Here is a 23,742-nt window from a genome sequence, read left to right on the forward strand (position 1 = left end):
GGGGTTGTTTGACCCTGGTTGTATACCCACATGAAAAGCTGACATATCAAATACCAAGGACAGAAGTCATATCAATGTCCGAGGCTTAATATAGAAATCAATTTTGAAATGAAAAGGCTTTATGTTAGGACTGCTAGAAATTACCCTAATTACCCTAAGCGAGTTAGAGCTCTAGGGGCTAGTGGAATCAAGGGATATGGGGAGAAGGCAGGCACAGGGTATTGATTGGGGACGATCAGCCATGATCACAATGAATGGCGGTGCTGGTTCGAAGGGCCGAATGGCCTCCTCCTGCACCTATTTTCTATGTTTCTAACTGAGTGTACAATATCAAATTGTGCCATCACAAAATGCTGGAGTAACTCAGCGGGTCAGGCAGCATCTCTGGAGTATTCTTATTGGTCTTATTGTTCAACTGCGGGTAATGTTTCATTTCACTACACATTTATGTGTATGTGACAAATAAACGACTATTGACTATTGGAGAGAAGGAATGGAGATGCTGCCTGACCCGCTGAGTTACTCCAGCATTTTGTGATACCTTCAATTTGTACCAGCATCTGCAGATATTTTCCTACACCTATCAAATATGCTGATATCATTAACCTGCAAAAAATATTATGCGAACAGAAATATAATTTTACCTGTAATTATGGGCTGATAGGTGTTAGAGATAGTTTTTTTTAAAAGCAAGGAATTGCTAAAAGGAGAAAAGATAGAAAATTCTGATTTAAATTTGCCAGAGGATTGCTGGTCCCCGGATAGGCAGAAAGAACTTATTGCCAGCATGGCATAAAGGGATAAAGTCATGAAAGGACAAACGAAGGAATACAAAATACAAAAGGAAGGAGGCAACGTTAAGATTCCACAAATCTTAGGCCGCAGTTGGAGTACTAAGAGAGATTTCTAACACGTAGATATAGGAAGGATGTAGAAATAATAGAAAAAAAGTTCAAATTAGTGTTAGTTGGTGTGTGACTGCAAGGGCCATAAGGAGAATAACAAGAGGTTCGGGGAAGTCAAGGAACTGCAGATGCTGGAATCTTGAGGGGAAAACACAAAGTGCTAGAGTAACTCAGCACGTCAGGCAGCATCTATGGAGACATGGATAGGTGACGTTTCGGGTAGGACTGAAGAAGGGTCTGAAGAGGGTCCCGACCCCAAACGTCACCTATCCATGTTCTCCAGAGATGTGGCCTGACCCACTGAGTTGCTCTAGCACTTAGCATCTGTGGAAGGAATGGGCAGACAACATTTTGGATTGGGACCCTTCTTCAAACTGGATTAGTGATTCAGTTCACTGCATCTAGGAAGTCGAAATAAGACCTGCTCAAAATTAGAGCTCTGAGGAGCAAGAGATAATAAATTGCAATCACTGTTCACATTGAAGGTAAGCAGTGACAATGCAAAACCTATTTAAGCTAATGATGAAATGAATTGAAAGACTGTTAGTGCCACAAGGATTCGTTGAAGTAAAATCAATTACTTGTGTGAAACAGGAATTAGACAATTGCTTAATAAATGAAAGCGTAAAAAGAAAGGAGAAACAAATGAGTAAATTGGATGAAAATAACTGCCTCATGTGGAGAGGGAAATCAGAGCAAACCCGTCAGGCTAAATGCATGCTCTGTGTATCAACTTGTACAAACAGGTTTGGAACATTTACTTGACTTCAGTCAGAACGTGTGACGGACCCGTTTTGATATATTGTGCACGTGTTTTAAAAATAGCCAGGTTAAATATGGCTGAGAGCTACCACTGCATGGCTTTGATTGCAGTGAAATCTGACAACAAATGTCCACAAGGAAAACATTTGTAGGTTATGCAAAAAGAAATTTGAAATTTTTTTGATTGGTAAACTCATTTAAACAATCTCACAATCCTCTCCAACTATAAACCTCACCTGCTGAAACTAAATTATTACAGCTGCAGATTATTATAGCTCCATAATGTTATATTTTGTGTATGAAAAAAAACTGCTGATGCTGGTTTACACCAAAGATAAACACAAAATGCTGGAGTAATTCAGCGTGCCATGCAGCAACTCTGGAGAGAAGAAATGGGTGACGTTTCAGGTCAAGACTGTTCTTGAGACTGAAGAAGGATCTGCACCCGAAACGTCACCCATTCCTTCCCTCCAGAGATGTGCCTGTCCCGTTGAGTTACTCCAGCATGTTATATTTTGTACCTGAAACACCTGCTAAACTTGCAAGTGCCCCAAATCAGAATCGAATAGAGTTTAAAAATTCGATTTAGGAAAATCAAAAAATCATTTCAGTGCTTCCGTTGGAGCATAATAGATGAAATGGTAAGTACTTTTAGTCACTCAGAATGCTGTTAGGTCTATATAAATCAGTTGGTTTAGCACAGCTGGGGACTTGGAACAATACAAGAACTGACTTTGTTCTTGGAGGCGATGGAGATGCCAATCGGTTTGGATTCCTCATCAAGATGCTAATCAGTTCCTCATCATAGTTTATTGAACATCTCAGAAAAGGTCAAATTCAGCCTTTTCCACAATGGTACTTAGAGTTTAAGTATAAGAGTTAAAATTAACAGCAGGGATGAACCAAGCCAGTTCTGCAGTTCCTTATTATTACATTAGTCATTTTTTAGGTTGAAACAGATACTGCGGAGAGTAGGTAGAAGAATAAGACAACAAACCGCAATGACATTAAACATCTCATAACAAAATGCGTGGGGAAAAAGAACCACTCATTTTCCTGACCTTAAGTTGAATTGGTGTTCACATATAGTTAATAGACACAAAAAGCTGGAGTAACTCAGCCGGTCAGACGGCATCTCTGGAGAAAAGGAATGGGTGACGTTTCGGGTCAAGACCCTTCTTCACCCGAAAGGCCACCCATTCCTTTTCTCCAGAGATGCTGCCTGACCCGCTGAGTTACTCCAGTGTTTTGTGTCTATCTTCGATTTAAACCAGCATCTGCAGTTCCTTCCTGCACACTTCATGTATAGTTAGTGATTTTCAATTTATTAAGAATGTTTCCCGATCTAACTAAAGGGAAAAGATGAGATGCAGCGAATTCACAGCAGCACATTTTGCTGCTGTTTAAGTGCAAATAGAGAGAAAATAAATCAGGGCGTGTGATTCTATATATTCCCAATACTAACTTAAAGTGACCAATTTTCCTCTTGGGAAAAATAAAGTTTGATTGTATCATATCGTATCTACTCGACACGTAATGCAGTTTGTTACATACAATGGCTTTTAGTTCAACATTTAAATATCTTGTTTTTGTATCTTGTTATCTCCCAAATTGCAGGAAATCTACACTAAGCAATGCAGTTTTATTCCACATTATTAAAAGCTACCTGATACATTTTTTAGTGTACAGGAATAATATTGATACCTCAAGGTTAACTTGAGAAAATTGTCCTCAACAGAACTTTCCAGTTCCGCAGATGAGATTGCACTTCCAGCACAATTACTGTTGCCAATTTATGTAGCCATTAGAAAATACAAGCTCACTGCAAATAGAATCCTCATGTGAAGGGAATTAACAAAGTTTCTAGATTGGCTAACAGTTAGTTTAAAGATCTGGCCATAAATTTTAAAATAATCCTAAATTCTGTAAGGAATATTTAACAAGTAATTGATTTAAAAAAAAAATTAAGATTGCAAAAATTAAAATAATAGAAATAACATTTTTTATAACATATTCAGTATTAACAATCTAAACAGTGAGCTCAGCTGTTCATTTCATATTGGACAGGACAATCAGTGACTTCTTGTTGTGGATATTAATCAGCTGAAGTATTGTATGCCAAAGACTCATGATTTTCTCATCAGACTCCTGCAATATTGAAGGGCAAGGAATGGAAAATTGTGTTTATTCAATAGATTGTTCAAGGAGAGCAATGTTTTTTTTAAAGCGTGAAAAAACACAATTTTGGTAATAAAGTTGAGAATTGTGATTTGTTTTTGTTTAACTCTTCAATTCTATTGAAATTTGAAATATCTCTTGGGATGGTCAAACAAGTTTCAGGCAAGGTAGATGCTACATTGTTCTAAAGTGACACCGGGAAAGGTGAAGCCATGCTTTGTTTAAAGGTAAAACTCTTTAAACCCCCTTTGATTAACTGCTTCAAATAAGGTTCCTGAGGTCAATTATGGAATAATCGTTGCTACATAGAGAGTTGCGTATTATGTAAAATATGTCTGATTGCGGATAATAAGAAACCATTTAAATTAAACACACTTCTTTAAACATGAATATTTCTGGTTTCAAAATGTCGTGGTTTTTAACATTTAGGACATAGTGTGTGGTTGGTGGTAGTGTGCCTTTTTATTGCTGCCATGAGATCTATATTATACTGTGGCTTGGCATCTATTTGCATCTGTCTAGCATAAATTTAATCAGGACAAAAAAGTTGAATGGCATTAAGATAATAGGGTCTGAGGACTTTCCATAATCCTGCCCAGAAATGCATGGTGCACGTTGTCAAACTTAGAGTCCTGGAGTCATAGAGTGATACAGCATGGAAACAGGCCCTTCAGCCCAACTTGCCCACACCGGTCAACATGTACCAGCTACACTAGTCCCACCTGCCAGCATTTGGTCCATCTCCCTCCAAACCTGTCCTATCCACGTACTGTATCCACTAACTGTTTCTTAAATGTTGGCATAGTCCCAGCCTTAACTACCACCTCTTGCAGTTTGTTCCATACATCCACCACCCTTTGTGTGAAAATGTCACCCCTCAGATTCCTATTAAATATTTTCCTCCCCACCTTAAACCTATGTCCTCTGGTCCTCGATTCACCTACTCTGGGCAAGAGACTCTGTACATCTAAATTGCAAAGAAAATTGCAGTTGGAGTATCCATATACTTCATGAAATCTCAATTTATATAACAAAAGTGGCCAGGAGTAGCCTGGTGCCATTTTAAATGGCCTCTGCTGAATTAACACTGGACACTTAGCATTGGTTCCATCATATCCCAGATTATATCAAAGGTTATAGAACATGGAGTAGCACGGCACAACGATGCGGCTTTTAGCTTACGATATCTGTGCCAAATATGATGCCAAATTAAAGTAATCCCTACTGTTCGCATATGATCGGCATCCCTCCATTCCTTGCGTATTCATGGAATGCCCTCTATCTAAAGGGCCCTTAGATGCCACCATTGAATTTGCTTCCATCGCCACTCCTTGCAGTGTATTTTAGTCACCCGTCACTCTCTGTGTAAAAAAACATGTCCCGCACATCTCTTTTAAAGTTTCCCCCTCTCCCCTTCCAGCTATGTCACCTTGTATTTGACATTTCCACCTTGGAGAAAAGGTACTGACTGCCTGCCCCCACATAATTTTATAAACTTCTATCAGTTCTCCCTTCAGCCTCTGACACTTCGGAGAAAACATTCCAAGGCTATCTGATCTCTCCTCATAGCTGATACCTCTAATCCAGGCAGCATCTGTTCTGCAATCTCTTCTGCACCCTCTCCAAACCTTCCACATCATTCGTGTAATGGCGCGACCAGAACTGCAAACAATACTCAAAATGCCGCCGAACCAAAGAAATGTAAAACTGCAGCATGCCTTCCTCATTCTTGTACTCAATGGCCTGACCAATGAAGACAAGCATACCATTCATCTTCTTTACCACTCTATCTACTTGGGTTACTACTCTCAGGGAGTTATGGACTTGGAATCCAAGATCCCTAAGTACATCAACGCTGTTAGGGTCCTGTCATTAACTCTGTACTTTCCCAAAGTGCAGCACCTCACCCTTGCTCGGATGGAACTCAATTTGCCATTTCTCCGCCCATATCTGTAACATATCTATATCCTTGACAGTCTTCTTTGCTACCCGCAACTCCACAAATTTTGGTGTCGTCTGCAAACTTACTAACCAACTCACATATACTTTCATCCAAGTGATCACAAACAACAAAGGTTCCAGCACTGATCCCTGCAGAATCCTACTGATTAAAGACCTCCAACTAGAATGACAAACTTCCACCTCCACCCACTCCCTTCTGGGGCTACCCAGTTCTGAATCCAAACTACCAGGTCACCATGAATCCCATGCATCTTAATCTTCTGGACATGAGCCTAACATGAGGGACCTTATTAATACCCACATAGGCTGTTCTACTCTGTTTGTTCATCTTTATCACCTCCTCAAAAAACTCAGATAAACATAGATAAATCATGTTACATTACAAGTCGCTAAATATTAAAGTGTATCTGTCACTTTTTCAGGTAGAAATCAACTTGCGTCAAAAGATTTCATATAGTTTCATCGAGATTGATCATGTAAAATTTACCTGGGTTATGTTTGATAAGCCTATCAAGTAAGAAATAACGCAGACCACGGCAATGAAGATTTCTCTTCTTCCTCGTAACAATCTGGGAAACTCATCCACCAGGGCAGTTATGAAACCTTCCACCGTGCAAAACTGAAAATTAAGCAACAATTCGCATGAACGTAAGTTTATTTGTCTTTATTTTTGATAATTATTTCTTGCAAACAACAATATCTAATTTAACAGGGAGGTGTTCTGATGGAAGATCAATAATCTGAAACACTTTCTTCCTCCAGGGATTCCTCACCTGTTGGGTAATTCCAGCATTCCCTGTTTTTAGATTGGATTTCCAGCCTTTACACTTTATTGCATTTTAATAGCTTATTTATACTTCTTATTAGTGTATAGAGTTAAAAACAAAATGTACGAATGTAGACATTTACTATTATCAAACCAGTATAATTGTAACTGTATTTGGAGATTAGTCAGAAATAAGGGTATGTTGTGATTTTAGAAATATACGAGCAAATGGAATTTATATATCGTGGGAAGTTCTCTGTAAAATACTTTCACCTTAATATATGTAATTCAACTCCATACCTTTAAAAACCTCCCTTGGGTTTCATAACTTCTGGAAATTCAATTCTCTGGAACTGCATGTAGATAGGAAGTGTTCAAAGGTGTCTCACAGAATCATAGAGCTATGGAAAAAGGTCCTTTGGACTAACTCATCCATGCCAACGAAGTTGCTGAACTGAGTTAGTCCCACTTGCCAGTGACGGGCCCAGGTGCCTCCAAACCTTTCCTTTCCACGTATCTGCCAAGTGTCCTTTAAATATTGCCACTGTACTTCCTTTGTGCATATTCCAAATACGCACCACCCTCTGTGTGAAACAAGTGTCCCTGTTTTAAATTGTTCCCCTCTCACCTTAAACCTATCCCTTCTAGTTTTAGTCTCTTCTGCCTTGGCAAAAAAAAAACTGTGGCTATACATCATACCAATGCGCCTCATGATTTTATAAACCGCGATAAGGTCACTCCTCAGCCTCTTATGCTCCAAGGAGAAAAGGCCCAGACTATCCTTATAATTCAAACTCTCCAGCTCTGATAACAACTTCCTAAATCTTTGTTGCGCCCATTCTAGTTTAATGACATCCTTTCTATAACAGAATGACCAATTTGTACACATAATTCCCAATGTGACCTTACCAATGTCTTGCACAGCTGTAAAATGATGTCCCAACTCCTGTACTCAGTACACGTATATTGAAGGGAAACGCGTCAAATGCCTTCTTAACCACCCTGTCTATCTGTGTCGCCCAGTTTGTGGAATTATGTACCCCAATGACTCTCTATATTACAACACTCCCCAGGACCCAGCTATTTATTGTGTAAGCCATGCTCTGGTTTGTCCTAACAAAATTCAATGCCTGACATGTATCTGAATTAAACTCCATTTCCATTGCTGTGGCCCATAGCCCAGTTGGTAATCATCCGGTTGTAATTCTTCAGCATATCACTAATCTGAGTGTCATCCGCACATTTATTATCTATGCAACCCATATTTAGGTCCAAATCATGAATGTAAATAACGAACAACAGTGACACTCATTACATGCCTCCAGTTTGAAAAACAACCCTCTACCGCCACCCTCTGACCCTGTCTACAAGACAATGTTGTAGCCAATTGGCTAGACCACCCTGGATCCTATCTGAACTAACCTTCCAGATCAACCTTCCACGCAGTATCGTGTCAAAGTCTTTGCTAAAGTCCACGTCAATAACATCTACCATAATGCCATCATCAATACTCTTGGTGATCCCCCTTCCAAAACTCAATCAAATTGGTGACATACATTCTTTCCCGCTGACTTACGATGATTAGTCCTTTTGGCTGGCTGAATTTATCTAGACCACTAAACTCCTCCTCCTATAAACACAACTGTGTTTGTGTGTGTGTGTGTGTGTGTGTGCGCGTGTGCGCGTGTGTGTTTGTGCGTGCGTGTGGGTAAAGTGGTGAGTGTGAAGTTACATCTCACTTGTCCATTACACAATGAGCACGTGGGCAGTAGGCAAAGGAATCGACCATTGAACAGGTCAGGTTAGATAGCATCAGCAATATGTGAAAATAAATAGCTTCAGCAACATGTGAAAATAAAGTCTATTTTGTCAAATTGTAGTTGCATTGTAACCTGTCCCGGGCAGTGTGCCTTTAGATCTCCTTTTGTGCAAATATTAAATAATGAAAAAAAGTTTAAATTCCCTGTCTCGGTCACTTTTGACATTAAATGCTCACCAGACTGTTACATTTGCTGTCAAGTGTTAGCTCAAAGTAAATCCCTCAACATACAGAGTGAGCTGGAGTTTATTTAGACTGTTATATACTGCAGCCTTCAATGTAAGCCTAAATTGAGAAGAGAATAATTTGTCACTTTGTCATATGTAACCTAACTTGGACTACTGTTGACATACAGAGCATTGATTTTATCCAGTAAATGTGATTTTTTTTTAAAAACTCAGTTATTAATTTCTAGCATGGCAAGACTTTTTGGATATGGCTATAACTGGGATTGTACATTTCTGTTATTGATAAGATTTAAAATGTAATAGTGATAATGTTAAAATTTATTTACTATAGTTGAGCGTTTCTTAAATGTTTAAATAAATGAATCGGACTTCAAACATTTACAGTGTGTTTAGATTTTTAGATTTAGAGATACAGCGCAGAAACAGGCCCTTCGGCCCACCGGGTCCGCGCCGCCCAGCGATTACCCGCACACTAACACTATCCTACCCCCACTAGGGACAATTTTTACATTTGCCCGGCCAATTAACCTACAAACCTGTACGTCTTTGGAGTGTAGGAGGAAACCGAAGATCTCGGAGAAAACCCACGCAGGTCACGGGGAGAACGTACAAACTCCGTACAGACGGCGCCCGCAGTCAGGATCGAACCTGAGTCTCCGGCGCTGCATTCGCTGTAAGGCAGCAACCCTACCGCTGTGCCACCGTGCCGCCCACGGTGGCGCACCGTGAGTGTCTTGGTATTATGCCTCAAGAAAGATAACCGGCTCACATTTCAACGCAACACAAAATTACATACTTTACAGTCGCGGGCTATTCAGCAGTGTTACCCTTAGCAACAGAATGCTGTTCAGTACTGATGCACAACTGAGGCAGGGGTTCAATGTGTCTACACCTGTCAGATGCAATCAATAAAGGCATTCTTGAAGGGTTTTATTTTCTGCCGCTCAACTATTAAATTTATGGTGCTAGATTAAAAGTGGCAGAACACATCTATTGCTAAACCTATCTGTTCTGTAACTGTAAAACGTTGTAATTTTGTGCTGCATTAAAGCGTCTTTGTTACGGTGCAAAACAAAATGTTCTACACACTGGAGAGTTTAAAATTCCCTTTCATTTCAATTGCATTTTTAATATGTCCATTTACATTGGACAAATTTTATATATTATTTGCATTAAATTTTAAATACTACCACTAACAGATGTGCATATGGTGGATTCCTTTGCCTAATGCCCACAATTAGAACTACTTTCAAACGTTTTGCCATACCAATTTTATTTTGCCTTAAAATATTGGTGAAATGCTATTAAGAAAAACAAAGAAGAACTAATGATTAATTCAATTCAAAAATGAACTCTTATCAATTCTCACATCACACAGCATGCATGTTGAAAATAAAGCTTATGTAAAACACAAAATGCTACACAGCTGGTCAGGCAGCATCTTTGGAGGACATGGATAGGTGACATTTTGGATCAGGGCCTTTGTTCAGTCCCAACCCGAAACGTCACCTATCAATGTCCTCTAAAGATGCTGCCGGACCTGCTGAGTTATTCCAGCACTTTGTGTTTTACTCACGATTGCAGCATCTGCAGTTTATTGTGGCCGGGAAATAAAGCTTACCTGGCTGTCAATGCCCAGCATAAGTAACATGGAAAAGAACAGAATAGCCCATAACGGAGATATTGGTAACTGTGTCGCAGCTTCAGGATATGCCAAAAATGCCAGACCAGGACCTTGAACCAAAAACAAATATGCATGTGTCATATCTGGTACGAGTTATAATCAAATATTAAATCTATTTTATTATGTTTAACATTATTACGTTAGTAAGATTGCACGTTTTAGAATGCCAAATTTTCAAACCAGTTTTCAGTACAGGATGCACATAAAAGCAATGAATGTGAAAAAGTTATTTTCCAAAGTCAATGTTCAGTTCAGGATCACCCATGAAAGTGTTGAAAGATTCCCCACGGTACTGCTAGCCATTCTTGATTAGCACGGGTGTCAGTGGTTATGGGGAGAAAGCAGGAGAACAGGGTTAGGATTTTAGATTTAGAGATACAGCGCAGAAACAGGCCCTTCGGCCCACCGGGTCCGCGCCGCCCAGCGATACATTGACACTATCCTACACCCACTAGGGACAATTTTTTTAAACATTTTGCCCAGCCAATTAACCTACATATCTGTACGTCTTTGGAGTGTGGGAGGAAACCGAAGATCTCTGAGGAAACCCACGCAGGTCACGGGGAGAACGTACAAACTCCGTACTGACGGCGCCCGTAGTCAGGATCGAACCTGAGTCTCCGGCGCTGTATTCGCTGTAAGGCAGCAACTCTACCGCTGCATTCAACATTACTCTGACATGCTTGTCTTGACATGCATATCCATGGTCCCGTAGACCACAGTGGTGTATTTACCTTTCCCTTGCTAACTTTTTAATCAGGTGTTTCTGCTCCTGTTTTTCAATGAGCAATTGACAACATTCAGTAAACTGACAACATTGTGTCACTGACAACGTTGATGGAAGACCAGAAAGCACATTTATAGAGAGAAAAAAATACTATTTTTACTCCTGCTTATTTTGTCATTAAATTATTTTGACTCTACTTCAGATGAATCATTAATAACTGGAGATACTATTCTTATATGTGACAGGAATTGCACTCCTCATTTAAAGTTTGCTTGACTTCACATACTCTTGACCTTCTGCCTTCACATGCTTCCAAGAGCATAAAACTGTAATAATTTTCAGGAAGGTTGGATATGATTTATTTTAGATTGTTGCCAGCAGGCTTCAAAGAATGATTACATTTTACATCTCTGTCAAAATTTTAGTGGGCTGCTTCCCGCTCTTTTGCAAAATGGAAATATGATTCTGCATATGTCCGAATGCAATATGCTAGTCTTAATGAATGCATCATGCGTTCCCTTGGCAAGTTTTAAATCATAGAATTAATGATGCGGAGTTTATAATGGGAAAATGATGAAGCTGTCAGTCCATTGTATAATCAAGGGAATCAGCCAGCAATGTCTGGAGTACACATATCTACAGTAAAATACAGACATCGAGAATTGCTGCTGTTCAGGAGGGTAAATTGTTGTTCCACTCTCCAAGACCCTCATTATAGAACCAGTGAATTGATAAGAAATGCTATTTTTTTATGAACTGTTTGCACTGTAAAAGTACATTGGAAACCTTGCTCTTTCATGAGGTGTAACTAGGTTTTAAATGGTGAACATGTTTTCTCGCCCTGAAATGGTAATGTTATGTTTGTGGATTGCTATTCCCACAGAATTATTATTTCAAAATTATGAGGATTTTTTTTAAATTGAAGACATTTTCTGTGATATGCCTCCATTATCTGCATTAATCCTTGTATGTGTTCCAATGTTTATTTTACTCTGTAAAACATTCAGAAATGTGGTCCATAATATTTCAGTTTTCTTGCTGTTTTTTTTTTTTGTCTGAGGATGTTTCATTAAGATCACTGGACAACACAGAGCGCCTTACAGATGTTTAAGAAAGGGGAAGTCCATGTTCAGTGCCCATCGACGCTTTGCGATCAGATTCGTTAAGGTGAAAAGTGAGCATTGGTGTGACACTACTGACTTGCAATTCTGAGCCGTTAACTGTGAACTATTGCTAATCTAATGGTGTGCATGATGGCATTTAGGAGTTATTCACTTTGTCTTGGGATGGCAGCGTGAGTTGTTCAAGACCTTCCACATACTTGTGTATTGCAAAATATTCCAATTGCAGTCTATGCTCATCCTACGCTTGATCTTGGCTGGCCATCCAGGCAATGCTTCCCCTCTTTCAACTCACATTGGAGCAATCTCACCGCTCTTCCCTCTCTCTGTTCAGCAACATGCAGTCAGTGGTGGCTTTCATTCCTTTGGCACCAACCTTGGATTCACAGGGAGCCATTTAATATGAGAAATGTATGGTGCAAAGGTATAGCATCCGAAGAAGGTCTGAAGAAGGGTCTCGACCCAAAACGTCACCCATTCCTTCTCTCCAAAGATGCTGCCTGTCCTGCTGAGCTAATCCAGCATTTTGTATCTGCTGGTGTAAATGAGCATCTGCAGTTCCTTCCCACTCATATAACATTCAAACCCTCCAGAGACGGTAACTATCCAAGTTGTAGGGCTTTATTCACAGTAGCACGATGGGCTTTGATTTCACTCCTCCATTGGGCTGAAAGCTTCTTAGTCCACTCTTCCTCATTGAATAATCGTCTGTAAATGATATCAGATTCCAAGGTTGATGGAGAGACCACGTTCTGGATGCAGGGTGACGAGTCGCTTCTCTCTTCGTCGGCTTAATTCATTGGTGAAATCAGTCCGCAAACCACTTGTAAATCAGTCCCTAGTGCCTGGCAGATGCCCCCTCAGTGCGAGGCAGACAATGCATGAGATCTGCTTTAGCAGAATGTCAACCAACTAGGGGTGCCAATGATCTCATTCCCAAATAAGGGACAAGGTGACGTCACCGCCCAGCGCCCCACGTGACCTCACCCAGCCAGCGGCCATGTGCTCCCGCTCCACTAATGGTGGCTGCCCGGGCCGGGAGGCGGGTTGCTATGCAACCTCCGCTAGGTGGCGCCCGGGCCTCCTGGCCTACACTGTCCAAGCCTACAGTGTCCGGGCCTACACTGTCCGGGCCTACACTGTCCGGGCCTACACTGTCCGGGCCTACAGTGTCCGGGCCTACACTGCCCGGGCCTACACTGTCCGGGCCTACACTGTCCAGGCCCACAGTGTCCGGGCCTACAGTGTCCCCCGGGCCTAATACGGGACAAGGGAGGTCCTGTATGGGACAAACCAATATACGGGATGTCCCGACCAATACGGGACAGTTGGCAACCCTAACTGCAACCCATAAGTTTAGCCCTCAGCAATCAATACCTTCTTTTGAGAGCAATGCTCTGAGTGACAGAAAACATCTATAGGTTTCATGATCTTTTCTAACCCCCACCCACTAAACATATCTGTCATAATAATTATGTAGGAAGGAACTGCAGATGCTGGTTTACACCGAAGGTAGACACAAAATGTTAGAGTAACTCAGCGGGTCAGACAGCATCTCTGGAGAGAAGGAATGGGTGACGTTTCGGGTGGAAATCCTTCTTCAGACCTGATTGTTTCTGATTCTCAGGTCTGAAGAAGGGTCTCCACTCGAAACGTCGCCCATTCCTTCTCTCCCGAGATGCTGCCTGTTTCGCTGAGTTACTCCAGCAAGTTGTGTCTACTTACTCTCTGTTATAATAATTGCTTCAAAATCAAACAAAGTGATTTTTTTCCCCATTAAGTGCCATTGCCATAATTTTGAGGAGGTGGTCATGGGGAAAAAGAGGTGCTAATATTATTCAGAAGTGGGCAGCAAATTACCACCCCAAGCTGAAGTGGGTCTACCAGTGGGCCTTAACTTCAGCAACTAACTAGAACCAGAGAGAGAGGGGATGTTTTCATACCTGAAGCAGCCACGTCGGCGATAGGCCTGTTTGTCACGTGTGCCATGAAGCCGACAATGGAGAAAATGACAAATCCTGCGAACATGCTGGTGGCGGAATTTATGCAGCAGACAATGATCGAGTCTCTGAAACAAAGAGGGAAGAAACGAGGTTGACGTGCGCCCGCAGTGTAACTGGACTCGGTGCTTGGGCAGCCGTTGGCATTTTAATTTGTACTCGCAATGTTGAGCTACCCACACATGTTTGTCCATCTGTGGTTGGCACGACTTTGGCACAACTCCTTCGGCAGTTGTACAGGGCCCTAGTGAGATGGCAGCTGGAGTACTGTGTGCAGTTTTGGTCTCCAAATTTGAGGAAGGATATTCTTGCTATTGAGGGCGTGCAGTGTAGGTTTACTAAGTTAATTCCCGGAATTGCGGGACTGTCATATGTTGAAAGACTGGAGCGACTAGGCTTGTATACACTGGAATTTAGAAGGATGAGAGGGGATCTTATCGAAACATATAAGATTATTAAGGGGTTGGACACGTTAGAGGCAGGAAACATGTTCCCAATGTTGGGGGAGTCCAGAACCAGGGGCCACAGTTTAAGAATAAGGGGTAGGCCATTTAGAACGGAGATGAGGAAAAACTTTTTCAGTCAGAGAGTTGTGAATCTGTGGAATTCTCTACCTCAGAAGGCAGTGGAGGCCAATTCTCTGAATGCATTCAAGAGAGAGCTAGATAGAGCTCTTAAGGATATGGGGGTATGGGGAGAAGGCAGGAACGGGGTACTGATTGAGAATGATCAGCCATGATCACATTGAATGGCGGTGCTGGCTCGAAGGGCCGAATGGCCTCCTCCTGCACCTATTGTCTATTGTCAGCAGGCTGTGGAGGCTGGACATCCCCTCTCAGGGCCACGACTAGTGTGGGCGAATCTGCACGGCTCAGCGCTCCCCTAGGCAGCTAATGCCTCAGCCTTCTCCCCTGCAATGTGTGGTCCGGTTTGGATTCACTTTGGAGACGCATTGAAAGAGTGTGTGTGTGTGTGTGTGTGTGTGCGGGGGAGGTATAGATCGTTTTAATTTCCAATATCTGTGAATTAGCACTCTTGCCCGAAGTCTCAATCGATTTTAACGAAAGAACTTTGTGTGGGAAGGAACTGCAGATGCTGGTTTACATTGAAGATGGACACAAAATGCTGGAGTAACTCAGCGGGACAGGCAGCATCTCTGGAGAGAAGGGATGGGTGACGTTTCGGGTCGAGACCCTTCTTGAAGTCCAAAGAAAAGTCTCGACACGAAACGTCACCCATTCCTTCTCTCCAGAGGTGCTGCCTGCCCCGCTGAGTTACTCCAGCATTTTGTGTCTACCTTTAACGGAAGAACTTGGTGGCAATAAATACCTGCAACAACGGGCCGTGCAGAGGTGAATGTTTATTGCAAGTGCGTGACATGGATTGGCGGTGACGATGTGTTTCTCCACGTTTAAGGATGAAATAAGCGGTGGCTTTGCCGTTATTTAACCAGCTACCTGTGCGCAAGAAGTATAGTTTGCAAAATGTTAGTTTTTGTCATTTTGAAAACGTGCACACGATTTGTGAAAACGCTGCCGCCGAGAATGAAATGTGGCAAAGCCGTGCCAATGAATAAAACAATGGAACTCTCATCGTTTTTCACTGAATCGTAGATATCCCAGAGCACGATAAATTCAGCAGGAATTTATGTAAAGCCCATTCTAATCTTCTCCTCTCCTCCTTCCACATCACACCCGTGTTATGACCAAACAAAGAATTGTATTTATTCACAAAATGCTGGAGTAACTCAGCAGGTCAGGCAGACAAGGGTCTCGACCCGAAACGTCACCCATTCCTTCTCTCCTGAGATGCTGCCTGACCTGCTGAGTTACTCCAGCATTTTGTGAATAAATACCTTCGGTTTGTACCAGCATCTGCAGTTATTTTCTTAAACAAAGAATAGTGTTCGTCGATGAGCTATTGTTATGAAGCCAATGTCACCGTCAGATTTAGACGACTCCTAAACTAAAGCGAATTTAGAGAGGAAAGGAATGTTGCCAGGTGTTGTGTTAGATAGAGCTCTCGGGGGCTAGTGGAATCAAGGGATATGGGGCGAAGGCAGGCACGGGTTACTGATTGTGGACGATCAGCCATGATCACAATGAATGGCTCGAAGGGCCAAATGGCCTCCTCCTGCACCTATTTTCTATGTTTCCATGTTTTTAATCTACAACAAACACTGCCTCCTTAATGAACCGGAAAACGCCAGGTTTTTACGCAAAGCGCCGGGTGGAGATTAATTGGGGGCTAATTAATGCAGATGCTGAATGTCTGAAATTAAGGGGAAAACGACGGGGATGCCCAGCAGCCCAGTTAGCGCCTGCGGGGAGAGAAACGGAGTCAATGTTTCTGGTCGAAGATTTAGAGTCAAAACTTCATTCTGACGAAGATGAAGGGAGTTCAACCTGAAACGTAAACTTTTTATTTATTTATTTCTCTCTCTCTCTCTCTCTCTCTCTCTCTCTCTGCTTGCTGAGTGTTTCGGTTTTCATTCTGGATAATGCGTGGACATGGAGGCGATGGGCCGATCGGACTCACGCTCAGCATGATCCAAGTATCCATTAGGCCTTCAGGATTGGGAGCCTGGCCACATGGATAGTGTGCACGCAGATGAGATGAGATTAGATTAGTTAGGCGATGGTCAGGCCGCATTTGAAGTACTGTGAGCAAGTTTGGGCCCCATATCTGAGGAAGGATGTGCTGGCTCTGGAGAGGGTCCAGAGGAGGTTTACGAGAATGATCCCAGGAATGAGTGGGTTAACATACGATGGGCGTTTGAAGGCGCTGGGCCTGTACTCGCTGGAGTTTAGAAGGATGAAGGGGGACCTCATTGAAACTTACAGAATAATGAAAGGCACAGATAGAGTGGATGTGGAGAGGATGTTTCCACTTGTGGGAGAGTCTAGGACCAGAGGACACAGCCTCAGAATTAAAGGGCGCTCTTTTAGAAAGGAGGTGAGGAGAAACTTCTTTAATCATAGAGTCATAGAGTCCTACAGCACAGAAAGAGGCCCTTCGGCCCATCGTGTCCGTGCCGCCCGTTACCAAACACAGTCTAATTTTAATCCCATTTTCCCGCATTTGGACCGTAGCCCCTGAATGTTGTAGCATTTCAAGTGCCCATCCAAATGCCTCTTAAACGTTGTGAGTGTTCCCGCCTCCACCACCACCCCAGGCAGTGAGTTCCAGACTCCAACCACCCTCTGGGTGAAAAGGTTCTTTCTCACATCCCCCCGAAACCTCCCTCCCCTTACCCTGTATCTATGTCCCCTCGTTGTTGAACCTTCCACCAGTGGAAGAAGTTCCCCGCCATCTACCTTATCTATGCCCCTCATGATCTTGTACACCTCGATCATGTCCCCTCTCAGCCTTCTCTGCTCCAGGGAAAACAACCCCAGTCTGCTCAGTCTCTCCTCATAGCCGAGGCCCTTCATCCCTGGCAGCATCCTGGTGAATCTCCTCTGCACCCTCTCCAAAGCTATCACATCCTTTCTATAATGTGGTGACCAGAACTGTACACAATACTCCAGCTGTGGCCTCACCAGTGTTCTGTACAATTCCATCATTACCCCCCTACTTTTATATTCGATGCCCCGGCTAATGAAGGCCAGTAACCCATATGCCTTTTTGACCACCCTGTCCACCTGTCCTGCTGCCTTCAAGGACTTGTGTACCTGTACTCCAAGGTCCCTCTGTACCCCTGTCTTCCCTAGGGTCCTTCCATTCATGGTGTACTCCCTCTCCAAGTTATTTCTGCCAAAGTGCATCACCACACACTTTTCATGATTAAATTCCATCTGCCACTGCTCCGCCCATCTGACCATCTCATCTATATCTTCCTGCAGCTTGCAGATCCCTTCCTCGCTATTCACCACCCCCCCCCCCCTACCTTTGTGTCATCTGCAAACTTGCTGATCATGCCCTGTACGTTGACATCCAGATCATTTATGTAGATTACAAACAGTAAGGGACCCAACACCGATCCCTGCGGCACCCCACTGGACACCGGCCTCCAGTCACAGAAGCACCCTTCTACCATCACCCTCTGCCTTCTGTCACTAAGCCAGTTTTTTATCCATTTTGCCAAGGTGCCCTGGATCCCATGGGCTCTTACCTTCTTGACTAGTCTCCTGTGTGGGACCTTGTCAAAAGCCTTACTGAAATCCATGTATACCACATCCACTGCACTACCCCCATCTACCTCCTTGGTCACCCCTTCAAAAAATTCAATCAAGTTAGTCAGACACGACCTTCCCTTAACAAAGCCATGTTGACTATCCTTAATTAACCCTTGATCCTCCAAGTGAAGACTGATTCTGTCCCTCAGAATCTTTTCTAGCAGCTTCCCCACCACCGATGTCAGACTCACTGGCCTGTAGTTCCCAGGTTTATCCCTACTGCCTTTTTAAATAATGGCACCACATTAGCTATCCTCCAGTCCTCCGGTACATCCCCTGTTGCAAGAGAGGCTCTGAAAATTTGTGCCAGAGCCCCCGCAATCTCCTCCCTTGCCTCTCTCAGCATCCTGGGATATCAGTGGAACTCATTGCTACAGAAGGCTGTGGAGAGCAAGTCAGTGGATATTTTTAAGGCAGAGATAGACAAATCCTTGATTAGAACGGGTGTCAAGGGTTTTGGGGAGAAGGCAGGAAAATTGGATTAGGAGGCCGAGATCAGGCATGATTGGATGGCGGAGGAGACTCGATGGGCCGAATGGCCTAATTCTACTCCTATAACTTGTGAACATGTCTTGGCATTATGTTCGTCACACAAGTATAGTAGGGCGAAGGGCATGTTTTGTATGTAATGCATAAAGGTGCCAGTGAAAGGAAGGCAGCTGTTACCTGTAAATATTGTTGTTGAACGTGTTGTAGCTGCCCAGTGCCACCAGCGAACCAAGACCCAACCCGTAGGAGAAGAATATCTGCGTGGCAGCGTCCAGCCATACCTGAGAGAGAGAGAGAGAGAGGGAGAGAGGGAGAGAGAGGGAGAGAGAGAGAGGGGTGGCCCAATTGTCCATTAGTAGTGGCGATGACAGTGGTTTCACGCACACAACTTGGGGGCCTGACCTGGTAACTGCCGTTAACGAGACGTACAATGAGATCTGGGTGTCCTAGTGCACCAGTCACTGAAAGGAAGCATGCAGGTACAGCAGGCAGTGAAGAAAGCCAATGGAATGTTGGCCTTCATAACAAGAGGAGTTGAGTATAGGAGCAAAGAGGTCCTTCTGCAGTCGTACAGGGCCCTAGTGAGACCGCACCTGGAGTACTGTGTGCAGTTTTGGTCTCTAAATTTGAGGAAGGATATTCTTGCCATTGAGGTAGTGCAGCGTAGGTTTACTAGGTTAATTCCCGGAATGGCGGGACTGTCATATGTTGAAAGACTGGATCGACTAGGCTTGTATACACTGGAATTTAGAAGGATGAGAGGAGATCTAATCGAAACGTATAAGATTATTAAGGGGTTGGACACGTTAGAGGCAGGAAACATGTTCCCAATGTTGGGGGAGTCCAGAACAAGGGGCCACAGTTTAAGAATAAGGGGCAGGCCATTTAGAACTGAGATGAGGAAAAACTTTTTCAGTCAGAGAGTTGTGAATCTGTGGAATTCTCTGCCTCAGAAGGCAGTGGAGGCCAATTCTCTGGATGCTTTCAAGAGAGAGCTGGATAGAGCTCTTAAGGATAGCGGAGTCAGGGGGTATGGGGAGAAGGCAGGAACGGGGTACTGATTGAGAATGATCAGCCATGATGACATTGAATGGCGGTGCTGGCTCGAAGGGCCGAATGGCCTCCTCCTGCACCTATTGTCTATTAACTGACATACCTCGGAATCCGACAGGCGGCTGAAGTCGGGAGTGATGTAGAACAAGATTCCCTCTCGGGCGCCCGGCAGTGTCACTCCACGGAAAAACAACGTGATGAGCATGATGTAGGGATAGATGGCTGAAAAGTAAACAACCTGCGGAAAGACACGGACAGTTTTTTTAAAAAGTGGATAAAATCATGAGATTGCATCATGCTTCGCGTTGGCACACCGCGTCTAAAAGATGGGTTTATAGGATTGTGAGTACTGAGAGCACCAAAACACATCTCCAATTTCTTCCCAGCCCATGTATTCAAGAGAGAGTCAGATATAGGTCCTCGGGCTAACGGGATCAAGGGATATGGAGAGTAAGCTGGAACTGGTACTGATTTTGGATGATCAGCCATGATCACATTGAATGGCGGTGCTGCCTCGAAGGGCCGATTGGCCTACTCCTGCACCTATTTTCTATGTTTCTAACGGAATCATCCTACCACAACCAGAGAGCAGTCCTGGACTGCTATCTACCCCATTGGAGACCCTACACTATCCTTGATCGGACTTTGCTGGTTTTACCTTGCACTAGGCGTTATTCGCTTATCATGTATCTATCTGTCCACTGTGAATGTCTCGATTGTAATAATGTGTTGTCTTTCTGCTGACCGGGTAGCACGCAACTAAAGCCTTTCGCTGTATCCCTGTACACGTGACATTAAACTAAACAGAAACATGGTTTTCTGAACGCTTCAATGTTTTAATTGCATCTACGCCGACCTTAATTAGGCGCGAGTTTCATTGTTCTGTACCACAGGGGATGTTCGGCGTCAGTGCAAGGTGGGATCTAGTGAATAACACCCCCACAACCCTTGCACATTTCAAACCTTCTGATGTCAGGTGAAGGCAGAACTTGTGTAGGAAGGAACTGCAGATGCTGGTTTACCCCGAAGACGGACACAAAATGCTGGAGTAACTCAGCGGGACAGGCAGCGTCTCTGGATAGTCCGAAGAAAGGTCCCGAACCGAAACTTCACCCGTTCCTTCTCTCCAGAGATGCTGCCTGTCCCGCCGAGTTACTCCAGCGTTTTGTGTCTATCTTCAATGACAGCACTTCCAGAGCTAAAGTATTGATTGACCTGTTGAGCATTGCACCTTAGTTACTGCAGGCTGGGTGAGGCCAGGCCATGTATTTGTTCAAATAGGGATGGGCGGGAGGAGGGTGACAAATGTACGAATAGGTTATTGATTCACAAAATGCTGGAGTAACTCAGCAGGTCAGGCAGCATCTCGGGAGAGAAGGAATGGGTGACGTTTAGGGTCGAGACCCTTCTTCAGACTTCTTCGTCCTTCAGTCTGAAGAAGGGTCTCGACCCGAAACGTCACCCATTCCTTCTCTCCTGAGATACTGCCTGACCCGCTGAGTTACTCCAGCATTTTGTGAAATAAACACCTTCGATTTGTGCCAGCATCTGCAGTTATTTTCTTATACTTTTTAATGTACGAATAGAAGTACACTGGGCTTTGTTAACTCCTTCGCTCCAAACAGTTACAGAGACGATGGGCCGAATGGTCTGGTTCTGGGACTGGAGTTCACCCTGTTGCTCAGGTAGCATCCCGCACTCTCCAGACCGCCGGCCAATGTGGGGCGGCACAGAGAACGACTCAACGCCGAGACTGAAAACCTAGCCGCTTTGCCTGTCTGTCACACGACCGTGCACCGTTGCTGGTTAACGGCGCAAAGACTTTACCTTTCCCGTCCATCTGACACCCTTCCAAATGCAAAAATACACAAGAACCCAGGCGATGGCTAGCGTGACTGCAAGCGGCGCTCGAATTTGCCCCGGGTGCTCCAATCCATCAGATAACTGGTGCATGTTCCGCCTGCGGAGAAAGTCAAGCCTCAGTCAATAACAAGCGCTATCTCCCATTTCAGTTTTTTGTCAAGGTACGCATTAGCTCACAGAATGAGAAAGAGGTAGAAAGAGACATCTTACTCCCAGAACTCCACAACTGGGCTGGTGAAGTTGCTTGAGTTGGACATGCTGTAGTTTGTGAAGCATTTTTCAGTGTTCCAGGCGTTCCCGCAGCTTTGCCAAGGGAGTTCCTGCAAATGAAACGCTGCCATTTATTCTGGATATCCTTTATTTTTGGCCAACCTCCCAACCTCCCATCTCCCAACCTCCCCGCTGCTTCGAGCGCAGATGATACGCGACCTCACGAAAGGCGCTTGGACTGATTCACACCTCGGTGTTTGTTTTTGACAGTGAGCGACGGTAGGTGTTTTAAAAAAAAAAAAAATAATAATAATCAGCGAAGAATTCATGTCGCGCTCGGGAAATAGACAGAGGAAGAACTTACCGACGTGAAAGAATTATACAAGTAATAAATGGCCCAAGAAATGATCACGACGTAATAGATGTTCAGCCAGAAAGAAAGCACGGCAGCTGCGAGACCCACACCTGTGGACACAGAAGCCCAGGCGTTAAACCCAGACGTGTTTAATAACAGATCAACTTCAAGGTAACAAGTGTGACCAGAGCCAAAGGGAGTTTCAAGCGAATACTTTACAGCTTATTCTGGGCAACACGGCGTTCATTTCCCCTGCAATGTTTTGTACAAAATCGAGGGTAGACATTACAGGTCCCCCCTCCACCACCCCCGCCATAGTCTGTTGACATTCAAACTAATGTTTACAATGTTCAATGTTACGGCCTTAATGTTTACAATGTTTATTTGACGTGAGAGCACGTCCATGCAGTAAATACAATGTTTATTAAATCCCGTTCAAAACAAAAAAAAGGGAAACAACGTTAGTTCCAATTGTTGCAAACGTGGAATTTATATTTATGTTTGTAGGAAAGTACTGCAGATGCTGGTTTAAATCGAAGGTCGACACAGAATCCTTCTCTCCGGAGATGCTGCCTGTCCCGCCGAGATACTCCAGCATTTTATGTCTACCTTGGATTCATATTAATATAGGTTACTAATTGTACAGTGGGGTTTTTTATGTTCTAAAAGGAGGGGGTTGGAAGCCGCTACGTGGCGAAAAATTCTTCCTGGTGATTGCGACTGTCAATGTTTATGATTCTGTCCACCGAGGTCAGTGGACAGATGTGCCGAGGCGCTGGTCACGGTGCTAATCCGAGCCCATACCTTTGAACATTGGCGCCAGTTTCCAGACGCCGAGCCCGCCGATAGACGTGTACTGACCCAGGGAGCATTCCAGCAGGAAGATTGGCATTCCCGCAAAGATCAGTGTCAGGAAATAGGGAATGAGAAAGGCCCCTTGGGGAGAACAATAAACAGCTGGTTAGAAATTCATGCGAAATTGATCCATTAAATCCAGGCGAAATAGACAGACCGGCGTGACGAATGCATTGACTTATGTGGCAGTGAATGTCGGAACTCAGCGAGCCATTTAACACCACAACAGACCCCTTAACACCATTGAATTCTATTTTTTTTAAATGTGGGTTTTTTTTTCTTATTCGAACTTCGAATATTAAATATATATTTTTGTAACACCGGTCCGCATTCCACATCAACAACACTAGAGTAATTAGTCTTTAACGCGCGGTTGACCATAGCATTTGAAATCCAAAACAGAGAAGTGGGATATAGTATAATTTATAACAAAATTATTTCCCGTTCCCCTGACGCTCAGTCTGAAGAAGGGTCTCGACCCGAAACGTCACCCATTCCTTCTCTCCGGAGATGCTGCCTGGCCCGCTGAGTTACACCAGCTTTCAGTGTCTATCAATAGTATCTTTGTCTAGCAATACTATCACTCCAGTGTCTATCAGTAGTATCTTTGTCTAAACTGTTGTTTTA

General features: G+C 43.5%; 1 protein-coding gene across 5 annotated transcripts in view; it reads right to left on the reverse strand.

Moving 5' to 3' along the window:
- Positions 1 to 23,742, reverse strand: part of slc6a1b (solute carrier family 6 member 1b) — a 75,070-nt gene that overhangs the window by 23,880 nt on the left and 27,448 nt on the right. For all 5 annotated transcript variants that reach the window (XM_078413994.1, XM_078413996.1, XM_078413992.1 and 2 more), the window contains exons 3-11: positions 23,065 to 23,196; positions 22,270 to 22,370; positions 21,906 to 22,015; positions 21,660 to 21,792; positions 19,936 to 20,070; positions 18,957 to 19,060; positions 14,056 to 14,180; positions 10,202 to 10,314; positions 6,295 to 6,426 (exon numbers count right to left, since the gene is read on the reverse strand). In XM_078413994.1, coding sequence (XP_078270120.1) covers positions 6,295 to 6,426; positions 10,202 to 10,314; positions 14,056 to 14,180; positions 18,957 to 19,060; positions 19,936 to 20,070; positions 21,660 to 21,792; positions 21,906 to 22,015; positions 22,270 to 22,370; positions 23,065 to 23,196 — 1,085 coding nt within the window. The remainder of the gene's footprint in view (positions 1 to 6,294; positions 6,427 to 10,201; positions 10,315 to 14,055; positions 14,181 to 18,956; positions 19,061 to 19,935; positions 20,071 to 21,659; positions 21,793 to 21,905; positions 22,016 to 22,269; positions 22,371 to 23,064; positions 23,197 to 23,742) is intronic.

Source organism: Rhinoraja longicauda, chromosome 17 (genome assembly GCF_053455715.1).
Source record: "Rhinoraja longicauda isolate Sanriku21f chromosome 17, sRhiLon1.1, whole genome shotgun sequence".
NCBI lineage: Eukaryota > Metazoa > Chordata > Chondrichthyes > Rajiformes > Arhynchobatidae > Rhinoraja > Rhinoraja longicauda.